At 40.0% G+C, this 18,904-nt stretch overlaps 1 protein-coding gene across 1 annotated transcript; it reads right to left on the bottom strand.

Moving 5' to 3' along the window:
- Positions 1–526: 526 nt before the first annotated feature.
- Positions 527–3,637, bottom strand: LOC108779017 (putative uncharacterized protein DDB_G0271606). The gene has a single exon (XM_018546348.1). The coding sequence runs from the start codon at positions 3,635–3,637 to the stop codon at positions 527–529; it is 3,111 nt and encodes a 1,036-aa protein (XP_018401850.1).
- Between the last annotated feature and the right edge of the window lie 15,267 nt (positions 3,638–18,904).

The raw sequence follows: 18,904 nt of genomic DNA, 5'->3' as shown, positions 1-18,904 counted from the left end.
AAATCGATTCTAATTATCGCAATGATTCTTGCTCTGTTATTAACATAAAAATGTCGCGCAACGCCTCGTTTTTTATATCCAATAATCAGAAACATCGGTAATATCAAAGAGACGGTTCAATCTTTCTGTCAAATAATTTTAACTTGAAGAACATTGAGCTTCTTCAACTCGACATATTAAGTATTTACGTCGCTATGTATCGTTCGGAAAATAGGAAAGAGTTTTGTGTGTGTGTTCTCGCGGGACACATATATGGTATACGAGAAAAAGGTATTCCTGATAAATCATCGAATCTTATTTTACTGAGATTATGCTAGTTTATCATAACTTACAATAAGCGCAAAATAAATCGTTTATTAATTTAGTATCGAGTCGAATCGAATGAGAATTGCAAAATTGTCGTGGATAAAAAGACGATGTCCGTTGATCGGCAAGAAATCTTACCTCGCGTTTTGTTATTAGGACGATCTGTTGAGGCTGTGCGTCTGACAATCCAATCGAACGTAGACATTCCAAGGACATGTCTTTACATCTTCATGCAGTTGATATCGCAATTCAGCTGAACGTTGTTGTTGTTGTGGTTGATGTTGTTGTTGTTGTTGTTGTTGGGCCGTTGAGCTCGTAAATGATTATTGATTCGCTGGGTGCCTTGCCGTTGGTTTGCCCGCGATTTTTTGTTATGTGTTTCTTTGTGTTTCCTCATGTGGTCATGCCTGATGAATCCCTTGCCGCAAGTATCACATTGAAATGGCCTTGAACCAGTATGGATACAAATGTGCCGTTTAAGATCAGTTTTATGAGCGAATACCTTTGGGCAATCGTCGCATTGGTGTTTTCTGGCCATCGCGTGCATTTCTAAATGCTTTTTGTTTCTCTCTTCGTTCGAAAATCGTTTGCCGCACTGATTGCATTTAAACGGTCTAGCGCCCGAGTGAAAGCTCTTGTTGTGCTGTGTCAAGTAGCAGGGCTTGTTGAAATTCTTATTGCAATCAAGACACTTGTAAACACCGTCTTTCGAGATAAAATTAGCACTGATGGTGATGTCATCTTGCTTATTCGTATTACTTTTGCTTTTACGTCCTCTTTTTGCTGGTTGCAAGCCGACATTTGGATCCAAATCCTCCTTTGCTGGTGCTACCCGTTTTACATGATTGTTATTTTGTACATCAATTCGTCGATCGTATTCATAGCACAACGGAACGTCCATATTCTGATTTTGCATCATATTGTTGACTGCATTTGTTGGCAATGTCAAGTCTATACTGTTCAACGACTTGTAACGCGTTGGCGAATATGGGTCATAGGTCGATGTTGAAGCTTCAAAGGACTCTTGAGGAGCGATCTCCTCTACACTTAGCCCCCCCACGTTAACGGTCTGTATCTGGCTTTGATCTACGATAAATTCGAATTCCGAGAAATTCGGCATGATGGTATTAAAACCGGGCAACAAGTGATGTTGCTGCTTGTTTTGGTCGTTACCAATAGTAACTAGCTGCATGGTGATAGGAGCTTGGGTAGATTCCAGTGGGACCGCCGGGATGTTGGTAGTAATTGTAACGTGGGGGGGCAAGGCGTTTGGGTACGGCTGAGGAGGCATCGTAGTACCCCCCATCACTGGGGACGAAGTCATTATTGGATGCCCCGATCCGGGCGGCGAGTTCATGTGATGAACCGGGTGAGATGATGAATCCATTGGTGAAGGGCAATTCATGTGCGATGCCGCCGGTGGGGGCATGGTGGGCGAAGTCGTGGAAAGATGTACTGGCTGGCCCGACGAACCCGTTGGCAGGTGAAGCTGCTGCTGCTGCTGGAGGCCCAGTTGGTGAGGAGCAGTACCCATTTGTTGCTGATGGTGCCCCGCCAGTGGCGATGGTAGTGGGGAATTGATTATTCCTAGAGGGACCAGTTGCGGCGGCGGCGGCGGCGGCGGCTGCTGCTGCTGCACCAGGACCGCTAAAGATTCGTTGCTGTTGTTGTTGCTGCTGGAATTGTTGTTGCAGAGCGTGGTGGGCGTGTGAAGCAGGCCCCCCGTCGCCTCGCCCGAGGGACCTGCCATCAAGTTTGGGGGACTCCGCGAAGAGTCCGGTGGAGAACGAGCAGGAGCGCAACCGCCCCTACCGCTCGTCGAATGACTATTCTCTCTATTGGGATGATGATGACTGGTGACCGGTAGAGTTGCTGGATCAGGTTCCTTTCCATTTTTGACAGCGTTCTTGTGTAAAGTAGTGTTATAATGTCTCTTCAGATGTCCTGAACTTGTAAACCACTTGTTGCATGCAGTGCAATTGTACGTCTTTGGACGACGTGGCTCGTTGCTTTTCCAAGATTGATTCGCCAACGGCGGCGCTTTCGGTGCTTGCTGCACGAATCCAGCCGGTATCTGATGGCTCGGTATCGATTGCGTATTCGTGAGTATCGGCGAACCTTGATGCCCATGCTCCACAGGCATGTGCTGTCCGCGCATATATTGATCTTGATCAGCGATAGGTGGAACATTGTTTATGGGACCCATTGATGGGTGTCCAGCATAATCATGAGGCATTGGTTGCCAGTTTAACATAGAACTTACCGAAAGCGAATCTATTCTCTGCGATTGCTGTTGTTGCATTACCTGTTGATGATGCATCTGCATCTGAAGTCCTTGTTGTTGTTGTTGTTGTTGCTGCTGCTGCTGTTGCTGTTGCTGCAATCGCATTATTTCCTCTTCGTATCGGTGTACCTTATGAGAGTCCAAGTCAAGGATCTCAGCTTGCTCCTCAGGCTGTTCCTGCTTCATCTCGGACTTGATCGTCTGTCCTCCGTTATAATCGTAAGCAGATTGTTGCGGTTGATTCGAGAGAGGTGGCGACGAGTGCATCTGCTGGCCCTGCTGCTGAGGACTATTGCCTAGTTGCTGATATTGTGGCGCGGATGGATACGCGGTAGGCGATTCCAAATGATTCGTTCTCATATGCTCACCTAATTGATTCGCGTCCTCGTACACGGCACCGCACTTGTCGCAATGAAAAGGCGGGCTTTGAGGGCTGGCAGAGTTAGAAGTCGTGCGATCTGAGGAATATAATTGCTGATGTTGATATGGATGATAGCGATAACTACTGCTGTCGCGACTGCCGTTATTCTGGCCATCTTCCTGTGATGGTGAAAAGTGATGAGGCAAGATGTAACTCTGATCGTTCTGCATGAAGTAGCCGCCCTCGCTATACATCGGAGCTCGAAAATGATCGTACGGCGAACATATAAGTACAGCAGACTGTTGCTGAGATTGTTGCGATTGTTGCTGAGATTGTTGTTGTTGCTGCGCTTGTTGCGAGGATGTTGAATCTTGAGAAGGCGACATCGATGATGGTTCACTTGTGTCCGCCGGCGCGTTGTCGCGACTGACGTTCACGTGACTATTATGATTACCAGTCTTGCTGGTATGGTTATTATTGCTCTCTTCCTGCTGTGTCTTATTGGCCCACTGATTTAACAAATTTTCTTGATGATAATGCAAATGCACCTCCAGGCTCTTCTCGCTCTCGAAGTTTAGACCGCAATCCTTGCAGTGATGCTCCACATTCGTACTACCACCTACGTACTGTTGCTGCTGCTGCTGCTGCTGCTGCTGCGTCTCGACGGCACTCGTCATCTCACTCATATTGTCCTCTCCCTTCGTCTCGACCGTCAAGTCACTCACTTCAATCGTCGTTTACTCGTGATATACACGATCAAATAGTAGTTTATACACAACACAAAGAGACTAAAACTTGACGAAATATACATGAGTACCTCCTGACAAGCGCCTATATGCGCGCGCGCAAGTAAGGCAATCTTCCTTTCCCTTTCTTTCTGTTTTCAATTGTTTCACCTTGCCACCTCCTGAATTGCGTTCCGTGACGCGATAAAATCACTTGAAATATCATACGGGTACGACGACGAAGACGACGACGATGATAATGCAAAGCGGCACCGTGAGTGTCACATGTATGTATTCAGTGTCAGTAGAAGAGCGAAATAACACACGCTTTATGATTTAACTGATAGCTAAGCCGACAGCGATAGGGTGGAGATGGATGGAGGAGAGGATTAAACAAAAAAAGGTGGCGGAAGGAGAAAACAAAAAGAAACCGGGGGTAAAGCGTGTTCTACATTTATCATATGACCGCGCTGGTTCTAAACGCGAACTTCCATCTGAATGTCGATCGAGAAATCGTAATCACTGCATGCGGCATTGTCGGTCTCGGCTAGACAACGTGTCGACTACAATGTCGACGACAGACGGGGTACCACTCTCGCTAACTCTCACTTGGATGTCGGGGACGCGGCTCTCGCGTCCTATAACGAGATTCGAATGATGCCGGTTACCTCGGTACCCGAACGAACAAAACAAAATAAAAGCAAAAGCGCGTATCGCTCATGATTTACATATCGAGTAGCACCGCCAGTTGTTTTTGTATCTTTATTCTTCTATTCGGAGCTAGGTCACTTTCGTTTGATTAGACGGTGGTCACACGGTTCTTAGAGAAGAATTTAAAATTCTAAAGAAAAACAAAAAGTGCTTCGAACTTCCTTCGATGATCTTTACTTAGAAAACTATCACGAGCGCGGTTCACTTTACACTTTGTTTATTATAATTTACAATATCTACCTATACTCCTGTAGTAGTAGCTCACTCGGAGTCTCTGTTCACAATTGATCGTGGGCGTCTTAAATCTTATGATCACCTGACGTCACGTATTCCGGTACTGCGAGAGAACGATCGAACTGAAGCCGCGAACACAATGAGACGCAAGCACCTCAACCTTGCATCACCCCTCCGTTCAGTCGACCCCCTCCCCCACTTCCTTATATCTCTCTTTTTCTTTCCTTTCTTCCCCTCTTTCTCTCACTCTTCTCGGATTTACACTCGCTCACTATATACTATCATAGAACCGTGTCGTACGAAAGCCGGCAGTACTCTGGTCTGTTGGTTGGAATTCTGTTTCGAGAACCTCGCGCGCCAAGGCACCATTCTCCTCCCCTCATCCCTCCCTCGCCGTGTTCCGCCCCCCCACACTGCTTCCTTCGCCAATACTCGCCACCCCCTCTTCGTCGTCACTTACGGACTCTTCGAATTCTACCTTTCTCTCTCAAACTTCCACACGTTTCCCCTCGTTCTCTATAATCGTCTCTCTTCCACTCGCTCTACTCGTTCTCTTGAACGTCTTTCTCCTTTCTCCAACACATCAGCGAATCGTGTCTTTCTTCGTCTAACGTTAAAACTTTCTCTTTCTCTCACGAAGGCTCCATCGTTCCGTCACGCTCCCTTCATCGGAAGAACTCTCGTCCTTCTTACTCTCTCTCTCTCTCTCTCTCTCTCCTTCTCCCTCTCGCTTAAACTTCTCCCTCCTGTCTCGTCTTCCAAATACTTGGCCGAAACACGAGTCTCTGTCTCTCTTCTGTCTTCTTCTCTTTTGCTTGCTTACTCTTGTCCCTCCTCGGCGGTGTACCAACCCCACTACCTTCGACTATAGTCGATCTTCTCCGATTCTCGCCTGAAGAGGGATAGGCACGCACGACAAAACGGTGGAAAGCGACAGCCAACCAAATTTGAGAGCTCCTTACCCCTCCTGGCTTTCGTCCTCCCTCTTCCAACAGTGTTTGGCTGTTCTCTTCCTCTGACTTTACTCGTTTTCCTCGCTCACTCTCGACAAGCGACGAATCCTACAGGAGATGCTGCGCACGTTTTGTCTCTCTCCCTTAGTTCCATCTTCGTCAGACTTGAATGTGTCCTCTTTCAATTACGACGCTCGCTGCCACGTCCTTCCTCCCTCTTCTACAGCGACGCGTCTTTGGAGAGAGAACACGACGGATAGACGTGCGCATGGCACGAGAATCCTGCTCGTCTGCACGCCCGCGTACCGGCCGGTGTTTCGTTCTTATTCACTAACTTTATACAGCAAGATTCTTCGAGATTCCCGATATGGATCTTCCAAATCAGACACATCTTGTGCTGTAAACATCTAACATTTTGTCTATTAAAAATTTTAATTGACTTTCGTAATTTTACTTTGAGAATACTTCCATGTAAATAAAGGAATCCTGCGAAGAAAAATCTTCGTAAATGTTTTAACGTGTTTTAGAGATCATCGCGCAGCCAGTCCATGACTTCACGCTCCTTTGCCAAAAAATCCCTTCGAACGACTCGAAGATTACACCTAATTCCACTGAGTGATAAGCGTAACACTCGACAGTTTACCTAACTTTTTATTAATCCCCAAGCCCCACGAGCCCCTCTGCGTTGCCTGCGTAAAAAGTGCGAGAATACTATCCAACGATAACAAAACTCTTTCTCGTCCTTTTCTATCACACCTATTATAAATCTAGCTCTCTCGCAAAGCCATTCAGTTGAATAAAAAGAGAACGTGAGTAACCTTGCATTTTTTGGTGATATCTTTTTTTCACGCGCGAACACAGCTCTCCTCGACCTGTGCACTTTGCGTATGCGGAATGCGGAATGCGACCCGGTCTTCTATCCCGACCTCTTACCCACCGTCTCTGCCCGATACAACCATATCCACCATCACGCGCGTTTAACCCTTTACTTCAACTATGAATATGTTTATTGCACGATAACCTGATGCAAGGGGAGAAAACCTTACCTCACATGTGTGTGGGTGATGTAGAGCACGTGTCAAAACGAATGAGTGTCACCTGACTGGTTATACCTTTAAATGATTGGAAGTAAGAATCAGGTAGCGTAGCGCGATTAACCTTTCGGTTTTAAAAGTATACCTTATACCTACGCTCAGCTGGGTTCATTCTACAATTTCGCAATGAACAGCTGATTGAGGTTTTCCGCTATTTTTCTAATTGTATGTATGTTACATTAATTTGTAAAGGAGTAATTAATTTGAAATATAAAATTTAATTGCATCCCCATAGTTATACGTATTGCATATTATAATTATAATACTTTTATTTATTATTAATTTATTTATTAATAATTTGTAAAAAGAAACTTAATGTTCCGCAATTAAAATATTGTAAAAAGTTTTTAAATATTTCGCTATATTTGTCAACCATCTTTATTAAGAAACGATTAATATTAAATAAATTAAAGGTCTCACAAATAGTCAAGACAAAAGCACGAAAATTCTATCACTCTAAGTAAATATTAGATACTTTCTTTAATAGCTGTAAGTTTTAATTAAGAAATCCTTATTTTTCAAATCATCGCTCGTAATTTATCTTTTTTTTTTTTTAATTTTACGATTTTTATCCACTAACGCGTTAAGATTCGTCGAAAAGGTCATCGGCCAGTAAGAGGGAGATGGTAGATTGAATCAACCTAAGCAGCAGCCACCCTTCTACGAATTCCGTTTTAGCTATTCCCCGCCTGCGCCACCCTCCAGCCTCCACTCGGCATTTTCGAAGTGGACGCTGAGCTGACCGAACCACTATCAGCTAGATATTCGCTGGCGTGGCGTTTGCGCCCCATTTTATTAAGGAAGTCTCACCCTAGCCCCCGAACCTCTGCAGTCCTTCGTGTCACGAAGTCCTACGACGCGGGACTTCTCGTAACACGTGCGACAACGTACACCTTCGTCCTTCCGCACGTAGCCTCTTTCTTTTCTCCTTTTCTGTTTTCTCTTAGCGTCGTATAATGAAATTGTTTTCTCATTTCTAAGTATTTTTCTTGCTCATATGAAAGTATAGTGGCTTTGCTCGCAAATCTAGAAACACGTGATATAACAATGAAGATGAAACATATAAACAGCTTTATTTAAATGAAAAAGTCGAGAATTTGAGATGCTTTTACGCTGTCGGAGATTTATTCATCTCTAATTTATTTTGTAGAATTTTTCGAGTTTTTTTATTAAAATATTCTAGATAAAAATTAAAAAATCGTAATACAAAATTCTTTTAGAAAGAGCTAATAGATAGTCTCAAAAGTTATAATTTCTAAATTCTAAAGAGGAAATTTATACATAATGGTACATACTATAATTATTCTTAGCATGTGAAAATATTATACTAATTTTGTTTCTTATATTTTTTGCAAAGAAGAAAATTTATAATGTGGTAAACGAATTATTGGTTTCCATTGCATTTATAACATCATTGTCTTTCAACATAAATTTTATTACGATTAAACATGATCTTCGCTAGTTACAAAAATAATACGAAAAGAATAAAACGGTGGAAAAAATTTTCTTTACAATTTTTTCAACGCATGGCCAAAGCTTTCGTGAGCCGCATTTCCGTGGCTCAATCTCGCGAAAGAACATGGAGGCCCGTCTGGTCGCGAACCGTCAGAGATCGTGGAGAGTAATAAAAAATATTCCGCGAGCTCGGCAAAGGGGGATGAGGGTCGACCACCGGGGGCATCATTAAAGGAAATTATAACAAAGTGGTTCTCCTCCGCGACGTCGGGGGCTGTCATTTGGCGGTGCCTGGCCCGAGAGGACCACGGGATGAGAAGAACGCGGGTGGCGTTGAAGAAGAACGAATAGAAAGGCTGAGTCAGTTCGCGCGGAAAACGAATTGAAATTTTAATCGTCCACCCTACCCCCCACCGCGTTAAATGCGTCCTCCACCTTACCGGCTCTAACCCAGCCTCCCTTTCCTGCGACGCGACGCGACGCGACGCGACCCTCGCTAACCTCTAGCCTCCTTTTCCCGTTTCTTTCCTTTTTTCCTCTCGCTTCGTTCAGAGCGCGAACTAAATGCTTTTACGCGCGTCGCTATTATGTACCTCTCTTGCTTTTAAACCCGTGTTTATTCCTCGCCCGACACCGGACATTTTTCTCGTCAGCGAACGCGTTCTCTGAGAAGACTGACGGGGTAATCAGGTGCAGTTTTTCTGCATATTCAATTCGTGTAATTTAGTTGAGAGCGGTTTTGTGCATTGACACACTGCTTGGAATTACGACAGATAATTTCATCGAGTGTTAAGACATAATAAAATGTGAACATCTGTCTAATTTCTCAACTAATGTACACTTGTAAAACTTAAGCGAGATAGGCATGTGCGTTCGACATTTGGCGAAATCGAGAAAGCGTTCTGATGCGTATAATCGAGTAAAAGAATCATCAAAACATTTGTAATTATCATACTATTGTTACTTCGTCAATTCAATGTATCGACCTATTTTTCAATTCATCGTCCATCGCATCCTATACGTTAACGAATTAAAAAGGTGCTTGACCCAAAAGATTACCATAACGTACAATGCTATTGTCAGAAGTGTCTACAAGCCGCGATTACGACAAACGGACACTTCTCACTGAAAGGTGCCGTTTTATTCCCCAAAGGACACGGCAAAAGGTGCGAATGGGGTCACGTATGGCGCTGATCCCGCGCACTTAATGAAAGGTTGATCACCGTCACTGAGAATCTCGACAGCCTCATCTTTCCGCACGTCCGTATCAAATTTTTGTCACACAGGAGGCATATTGGCCGGGCGGAGGGAGAAGCCTCGACCCTTCGAGAGCCATTGAGAAACTTATTGAGAAATCGTGAAAGTCGATCGAAAGGCTCGAACGACCTTTCTCGGCCACGTGCAACCCGTCCGATCATGGTCAGCCCGTATTCCGCCCTGGGGAGAAAAAAGGGAGCATTGTGTGAAATTAGAGCCCTTCTTATGGTAATTGGACCACTGTATGATTGCTGGTTTACTCGCGGCCCGTCGCACTGCTCTTCGCGCGCTGCTCTTCGACAGGCCAACGACTTGGGCCCGATGTTACTTGGGCACGTGTCGCATCGCCTTTCCTTTTTCTTCCAGATCTGTTGTGTAGTCGACGTCTTTCCGCGAGTGCGTCACGTCGACGAATCAATAATAATCGAGAAGACTTGGAAGGCGGCAGCACACTGAGCGCCGAGTGTATCTACGTCAATCAGCTGTAATTTAATTTTCCTCTGAACGCTCTACATAGAATACTTCATAGATAACAATATTATATTAAATCCCTTATTTTTCCACAAATTTTCAAACTTTATATTATGCGAACGATTATGATTCATGAAAGGAATTAATATATTACTAAAGCAGATTTAATTTTGAAAAGGATTAACACACATTTACATCATAAATGTGTCTATAGGTTTATTAATCATTTCCTCATATAAATTAATTATATATTACAGATTTATTGTATATAATAATTATCCTTATGTAAGAGATATCTATATATTTGCAAGAAAGAAAATTATGACTATTATCATATCATATAGTTGTGATATAATAAATACAATAATACACAGATGCTGTAAACTCTATTATTATATCATATGTGTATATAATAGCAATATCACATATATGTGTAATAACAGGTTTTACATAGCGCTATATCAAGCACGAAATGAATGCTAATTTCTCTCTTCGGCGGTGACCTATAATAATTTTTACGTGACATGGTGATGAGAGATTTTACATTTGCGATTTTATATTTTGACCAAGGACCTATAGGCTTCGAGCCAAAGGACAAAACATCGAAACACACGTCCTCTTTATCTACACGTCTTCTTTCTCTTTCTGCGCAGACATTAATATTTATATATCACGGGCAGAGTCACTCGGGCGATAGTAATTTCAGCAAACGGGCATTTTACGACGGCGGCGTCTAGTTAGCAACAAAGAACCAGTTAATCAAGCGTTCTCCGGACGCTGACGTTTCAAGGTTACCGCAGCCTTTTTCCTTTCCTCTCTCATCGTTATCGTTATTGTCGAAACGATCGGACAAACCGAAATTCGATTAGAAGGAAACGCAGCGATGCCGAGCGTCAGATCCCGCTCTGGAAAAGATCTCGCATTTCCACCACGTCACTCCTTCCCTCCCCCCCCCCTTCCCCCTCCGGGCTCACTCGCTCTCTTTCTCTCTTTTTCCCCCGCCCTTTTCCTCTATGGTTCCCACAGCGTCTTCTTTGTCCGGGCCTGGTTCCGGAGCGGCTGGACCAAAACTAAAACTAGTTTAACTGCATCCTGACGTCATCCGCGGCGCGATTTGCCTTAACCTTGAACGTTCTCTCCCCACCTCTTCCCTTTCCCTTCCCGGTCGATTCGAGAGAGTGTACGAGAAGATGCGAAGGGTTCAGAAAGGTATACGCGCGGGATAAGGGGAAACCACCTCCGAGCAGCGAGGTACTCTCGCTCCTTTTGTTTGTCGTTGCGCGGCACAATTAAAGTTCGTTCACACGTTTTCCACGAATTTCAATCGCGATTCACCGCATAGGCTACCGCTCGCCATCTTCTGCACAAATAATTACGACCTATATGAAATCGAATGTACGAAAACGATATTACGAATTCATGTAAAATGAAGGAAACGTGATATTTTACAGTAACATTATTAATTCAATTGAAATTTAATATTTAATTGAAGGTGTAATAAAAGATTGAGTGACATTTTATCAGTCAAAAGTGTCATTTTCCTAATGAAAAATGGTCATAATAATTAAGTAGCTTGGATATAGAAGCATCATGAATGTATAATGCTCGACGTGTGTGTGTTTTTAGTCCGTAAAGAGTAAATTGTAATAAATGTATCGTTTTACTTGTTTTATGCGCTTTGATGTGTAAATTGAAGCTTGTTATCAACGCTGCGGTTAGTGTGTGATATGCGAACAGAATCAAGAGGATTAATTCGTGATCAACACCTGCGTCTCGCATGACCCTCACGTTCGTGCAACGAAGGGTGGGAAGGAGGGAGGGAGGGGAGCACAACGAGCTCCAATCTGTCCCATTCCTATCGTGACTGCGTTCCTTACGGAGCGCAAAGGTTTCACTCGCGAGATGAGGCAGGAAATAATTCAAACCGCGAAAACCTATAATTTCCGGGGGTCGCGTCTCCCACGAGGGAGATCTTATCGTCGGACGCACGAGAGAGAAAAAAAAGGGCGGAGAACGAAGAATTATTATCGATACTATTGGTAAATACAGAAATACCGTTCCCGCGGGCGAATACCGCGGGGACCAGTTTCGTGGTATTCACATTAATTTTCGATGCGTCGTTGATCCGCCATGCGAGACCGCGGTTCGATTTCTTCTTCTTCTCCGTCTCGCGTCTTGATCCGGCTCTCGCCCCCGCTATAGTCCTCGTCCTGGAGCGCAGGAACGCGAAACACCAACGAGAACGGGGCACAAAAATCCTTTGTCCACGTCCGCTTTGTTTCACGCGAAAATTTGCCAATGATATCCGAAAAATTCAAATAAATTCAAGACAGGAGAGAGATGGAAATAAAAAATGGACTAACAACTTACAACAGTAAAGGATATAATTTTCGCTTTATTTTAAATATAATGATTTTGAATACGCGATAGAGTAATTTATTTACTTTTGTATTGTTGAAATACATTCTAATGCAATTCGAAAGATCAGCATAAACGTACAAACATCATCTAAACTTAATTCATAGCTGACATAATTAAAGAATATATTTTTGAAATATTTATTTTCGAAAAGGGAGATGATATTAGGATAAAATTGACTATTATTAAAACCATTTAATAATTATATTTGCTACTAGGACATGTTCTGAATGATGTTTTAAATGTCAAGTTTTAATACGCAACTAATCATATTTATGAAAAAGAACTATTAGTTTACTACGGTTTTATGCGCTATAAAAGAGAACATAAAAGTACATGTTATTAAAATTCTACATATCTAATTGGATTTTGTTTGGATATTTTTAGATAGTAATAAAGCCGACACACACATACATCATACATTATTAGAAAAACTTTAATATATATAATCCTTGTTTAGCCATAATAAGATCATAAAATTCTAATATTGTACAATATTAGAAACTAGTAATAAAACCTCAAAAAAAGAACAGAGATAAAAACAGAAAAATAACAAAAAAGTAATAAAGAACAAAAGGAAAAATGACAAATAGCTATTTGTTTATATTATATAAAGATACGAATAATCAAGATTATAAATCAATGCTCGAATTGTAATCTCTCAATTTATCGCGTGTGTGGACAAAGTTTCCATTCTATTGAGAGAAAAGATTCTAACGAATCATGATGGATGATTCATTTCTTTGCTGAGGAGACGAGAACATTGGAGATATCGTGTCACATCGATTAAAGCTTCATCTGTTTGCCTGTAGAACACAAAGTAAATTCTTTCGTCCAGTTTTATTAATATCCCGGAAAGGATTACGGCGATAATGGTCGACGTGAAAACATTTTATTACCAAAGGAATGGCTTCCGCATTCTTGGTATTTTATTTCCAAAGGTAATTAAATATAACCGTTTATTACGATTTACGTTAACTTAAATTATAACTTTTACCGTGGATGCTAATATTTCTTTAAATTACATTTAGAACTCGTTACAGTTGAATCTATGTTTCGATTATTATTCGAGATTTTCAAAAATAATTATCAATTGTAATCGAGTTTAAAATCATTACTTACGTAAAGTTTTATTAATATTAATTTTACTCTAGGTTTTTAAAGAATCTTTATATACAATTATGCAAATTCAATACAATGCATTATTTTAATATGAAAAATATCTATTTGTATACAATTAATAGCTTATTTAATAATTTATTGAGGTTTAATTGGCTTCAAATTATTTTCATCGTACATTGTTGAGAAAATTTTTACCGGACTAACTTATCTGCACGAAAAAATATTATCCGTTTTTTTCTCGCAGATTTGCTTGTTGCAAGTTTCTTCGAAGATAATATAACTTTGTTCAGGACTCGCGCGTTTAACTCCATTCTGAACGTCTTGGCAAAATATTACGTCACCGGGGGTTTAAATGAATTTATGACGCCTAAGTATTACACTTCGAAAGTTTTGTACACCCCGCTACGCGAATATTAGCATGGAACTTTCTTTATCCAATATTCCCTCTTATCTAATATTCATAGCCAATCGTTCGTCTTTAGTACCGCATTTATTATTATTCATGTTTCACTTGCCGCTATACATCGTGAGCTGTAACATTTAACCAATAACAAGACATTAGTTGCATATTGACTTATCGCATAGAGTCTCAATTTTGTTTTCTTCTACTCTTCTTATTTTAATTTTTCGAGTCATTTTACTTCACTTTTTAAAATTTTAAATATCATTTCAAGACTGCCATATTTTGTAACAACATAAAATTACAATACACTATAAAAATAATTTAAAAAATTAATTAAAAAGTGCAATATTAGGCATATGAATAATGAACTTTGAATTATAATATAATGGTGAAAAAATTAGAACATATGTTTAATACACGTATACAACTTTTGACATCATACAGCAAGTGAATGAATAATTTCAAGTCTGCTTACTGCAACAAGTAACATAGCATTAACGCGTGACTTCTATTTCGACATCAATTTTCATCCGTCAGCTGAGAGAGGTTCTTCTGAGAATTATCTTGTCCTTCGTGTGCCAGCGAGTCACGATGTCACGGGAAAGAACGGATAATCGTGAGTCAAAGGAAATTAGGGCAATCATAATTTGCTGTGGCGCATCGTCGGCCGGGCGATAAGAAGGCCCAAGTGCACTTGTTCGCGGGGGATACCCAGGCACGAAGTCGCGTCAGGGATTTCGGTGAGGTGGAACGAAGAGTGGGGTGCCGACGCAAACTCCATTGTTTCGCGAACAATGTTGTATATCGGGTGTTTCTAGTACCTGCACTGGGGGAGCACGAGCAGTATGTATCCATGCTGTATTATGCGAAATCTCAGGTGGGAAACGACATCAGGGTGGTCTTTATGTCTTACCAAGCACGCCAACGTAGCATGGTATACATGATGATGCACGTTCAATCGCTTTATTATCACAAATTCATTCTAAAATTTTGAGTGAGACACCGATATTAGTTACTTCCCAAGAATCCATCCTATTATTATTATTTCTTTTGAATGAATCCGTAATGAATAAATATAGCGCATTGAGAATTTATTACTTTATAAAACGAGAGAAGTAACATGTGTTAAAATTTTTATAGTTGGACTTGGTTACAACAAAGTTTAAGATTCTCGCTTAAATAATATGCGCTTTATTAATTAAAGAAGTGGCATAACGAATAGTATAAAGGATTAAAATTGTCCTCTTTTTTTCATTAAGGTTTGTTTAAAATGAAAATATAAATGCAATTATATAGCTATAGATTTTCGTTTTGCAATTAATTTTTTCATTTATACCACATTTACATATGTGTTATTTTTTATGCGTCTCTTGATTATTTTCATTCAATAAAGTCTATAGAACATCTGTGTAACAGTAATACTCACACAAAAAAACAGGAAAAACAAGTGAAACAATTGAAAATTTGATGCCTGTCGGACATCTGGTAAACATATTTCTTGAATTAACAACACGTCATTCTTTTAAAACGGAAAGAAAAAAATAATAGTTTTTTTTTGAAAAAATAGTTAGGATGCCTATATTTGCAGGAAACTCTTATGATATTGTATCTAATATCCTATAGGAAGCATATTTCTTTCACATGGTGTCCATGTGCAGCAGTTTCTGCGACGCACCGAATGACCGTCGCCAATTTCGAAAATCGCCAACGCGCAGAAATGCAGAGTTTCGCGGACGTGTCATCGTATCGGTGGGAAAATGTAGCCAACGAAGAGAAGAGCGTCATTGCGATAAATCATCCCGTCGGACAGGCATTGAACTCCGCAGCGAGAGATTTTCTCACTCTGGTCCCGGGCCAATCGGCGCGTCGTATTCCGGCCGCAACCCCATCCGCTCGGCCAATCACGGTAGGACGCAGCGATGATCGATGACCGAAGAAATTACCGATTGTCGCCGGCACGACGATCGTTCCTTCTTCTCTCTTCGCGCGCTTCTGTGCATGCGTTCCTCCTCTTGCAGAGCTATTTCCTCGCCGATAATTATTCGCGCTGACGTGACTAGACGGGATCATCTTCCCCCGAGACGTCGATTCGGCTTTTGAAAGGATTTGGAGCAACTCGTTGCTGCTGGTCGATATTTCTTCATTTCAATATAACGTGACTAATCCGTGAAAACGACCCTTAAGAATGAACACACATCTGACAATGATGTCTAAATTTTTAAAGTAAAATTTTTTAACTAAAAAGTCTGCATGGTGATGTGTATTTTTGTACCTAATCTTTTTTTAACAAGTGACCGAGTTAACGACACGATAGCAAAATACCTTGTTTAATTTGACGTTCGTATTTCACCCTCGATGACCCAAAAATGCGCAGGTAGACTTGAACGGACGATTACTCCTCTATGCACCAATTACGATCAGCCGGAGCCAATTTAGATCCTCGAGAGTTAATTTAAAGAGGCTACCCCTCTGAGTCCTGGAATAATGCAAACGTTGGTGTTATCTGCTCGCAGAGAACGCGGAATATGTAATATCTTTACGAGGGTGCATGTCAATAACCCCGGATAAGCTTTTCAGAGGGTTGATAGAAGTTAGCCTGTCATCGCAGAAGTGGTGTGTTACCATACGATGATGTTTCGGTATTTTTTTCATTATCATGAATTGGATCGATTCCTCTGTTATTTTAAAGTGGATCATGTTTTTTGATTATTATATAATTATATGATTTGCATGTGTCTGTGTTAAAAGAAGTGTAATTGAAAAATTATTGAATCCTGTAGTTTTTGGTAATGAATAATAAAATATCGTTTATTCTTTTTTTTTTCATTTAAAATTTATGACAATTTCTTATTATAATTCTCTTCGACATGCTTAAATAAAATTTCAATGTTCATTGTTTTATTGATCAAACTATCAATATGTTACTTTGCGTATTGTAAAAATTAAATTGTTACACTTTTAATTAAAAGAGTACAACAAATGTAAGTTTTTCTAATCAATTTCTGCTGCTTATTGTTGATTTTTAAGTAAATAACTACACACCTATAAATATACATATCAAATACATTATTCTAAGTAGTCCAGTCAGGAAGTCGAAATGAACCGAACTGTAAAGTGTCGCTTGGAGACTCTTTAGACGTCGTCTACAACGAGATTAGATATTGCAAATGGACTTGGCTTATCTTGGTCGAAACGACCGGCTGGACTTCAACTCCCCTCGATGATGCTCTCTTTTACGATTCGACAACTGCATTTGCATTTTTTCTGAATTTTCCGTCCCTATCCAATTTCGATAATAGGATTTCGCCAGTCGTTTTTGCGCCTTCGAAATTTCAGATTTAGATAATGTTGGCTATTTTTTTCACTCGTATATAAAGTTTGTTTAATAGAATAGTGTTTGAAAGAGTGGACACAACTCAGATCGAAAGGTTTTAATTATTGAGTTAAGTTTTAATTATTGATAAACATCTTGTCAAAGTATATTAATTACGGATCATTGTCATAAATCGATACATTAAAATTTAATTAAAATCTAATATCTAAATTACAAGTTAGAACATAATTTTTGAACCAATCATTGGCATTTAAAATATTGTACTAATTCTTTAAATATTTATCAATATATAAATCAATAAATAAATTTCTTCTTTTTATGGTAAGTACACATTACATACGAAACGTTTCATAGTTTGTGTCTCTGAATAATACTTTTCTTATAAAATTTGGCTCAACTAGATGACTAACGATCTAAAAAAAAAAACACTATATAATATAAAAAGGCAAGTTCTACGTGAAGTTTTTTTTTAAACTGTATATTAACTCTTCTATATTCAATCGTTCGTAGGGTTTACATTTTTTATTCGCGTTCTTCTAAATTTCATTAAACTTTTTTAATATCGGCAGGTACAAAGGAAGTTAAATAACGAACTTTAACGTTCTCATTATCGCGGGACAAGCACAGCTCAAAGAGCTTAAAAAGCGCGACGAAAAGTGGGTCATCTTGACAAAATTATACGAGAAGGGTTATCGTCAAGTATGCATACGTCTGCAACCACGTGTGTGTGAAGCTAAAATGCGCTGTGAAGTAATGAGCCGCCCATCCTCCAACGTCCGAATGGTTAACATTCTTATTCGTATTCCATTCCGGTACGCGACATCTCGTGCCGCGTTTTACGGTGCAGTTATCTAATGCGGCCGGGATTCGCTGTGCGACACGTTCGCACATCATTTCGTAACGAACACGTGAACCAGCTCCGCTAAAATCCAACGACGACCATTTTCTTCATTTAGAAATTAACCAACATTGTGATATATTTCCCGAGAGGAAAATAAAAAAAATAATATTCGTACTTAAGAAGGTACTTAAGTAATATGCTGTTTACGATACAATTTTAAGAAACATTATATATGTATATATATATATATATATATACAGTAGATATATATGTATAGAAAAATTTCTTGGGTCGAAATTCCTTGGGGAGAAATTCTGTTGTATTCTACAGAAAAATAAAATTCATTGAAAAACATTCAATCAAATGAGGAACGTAAATAAGAATCATACACGCAGCAGTGAAATACCATAATGATTTATCATTAAGTTTTTAATACCAAAAACGTGCGTCGTTAAATGTCAAAAAGAGAAGGTATTTCTTTGAATCAGTTATAATTGTTAAAGACATTTTTCATGGACGTCCTATGAAAAGAATCTTCCAACATCATTAGTATCTAGCTTTTATTCTCTCGCTTTATATATGGATATTCTGAATGTGAATTTTCCTAATGGTTTTTCTTTATTATTAAGTCTTCTCGCTTTCTTTCTCTTTAATAAAACTCTCATGTATTTATTACTATTGATATGAATATTATACATGAATATTATACATGTTAATTTTAATATTTCAAGCTGTGTGAAAAACATATATATATATATATATATATCATATTTCTTGTGATTCCACGCTTGTGTCATTATAAGGAAAGGATTCGCATCGACGATTTGTAGAAAAGGATACATTGATTTTCGACGGTAATGGAAATAAATCGCCATTGAATTATCTAAGGAGTGAGCTACGTGGTATTTCTCTCTCACGGCGAAGTTACCAGCGAC

The sequence above is a fragment of the Cyphomyrmex costatus genome, unplaced genomic scaffold (genome assembly GCF_001594065.2).
Source record: "Cyphomyrmex costatus isolate MS0001 unplaced genomic scaffold, Ccosl1.0 scaffold55, whole genome shotgun sequence".
Classification (NCBI taxonomy): domain Eukaryota; kingdom Metazoa; phylum Arthropoda; class Insecta; order Hymenoptera; family Formicidae; genus Cyphomyrmex; species Cyphomyrmex costatus.
The sequence above is the reverse complement of the archived record's forward strand: the minus strand, read 5'-3'. Positions and strand labels throughout refer to the sequence as shown.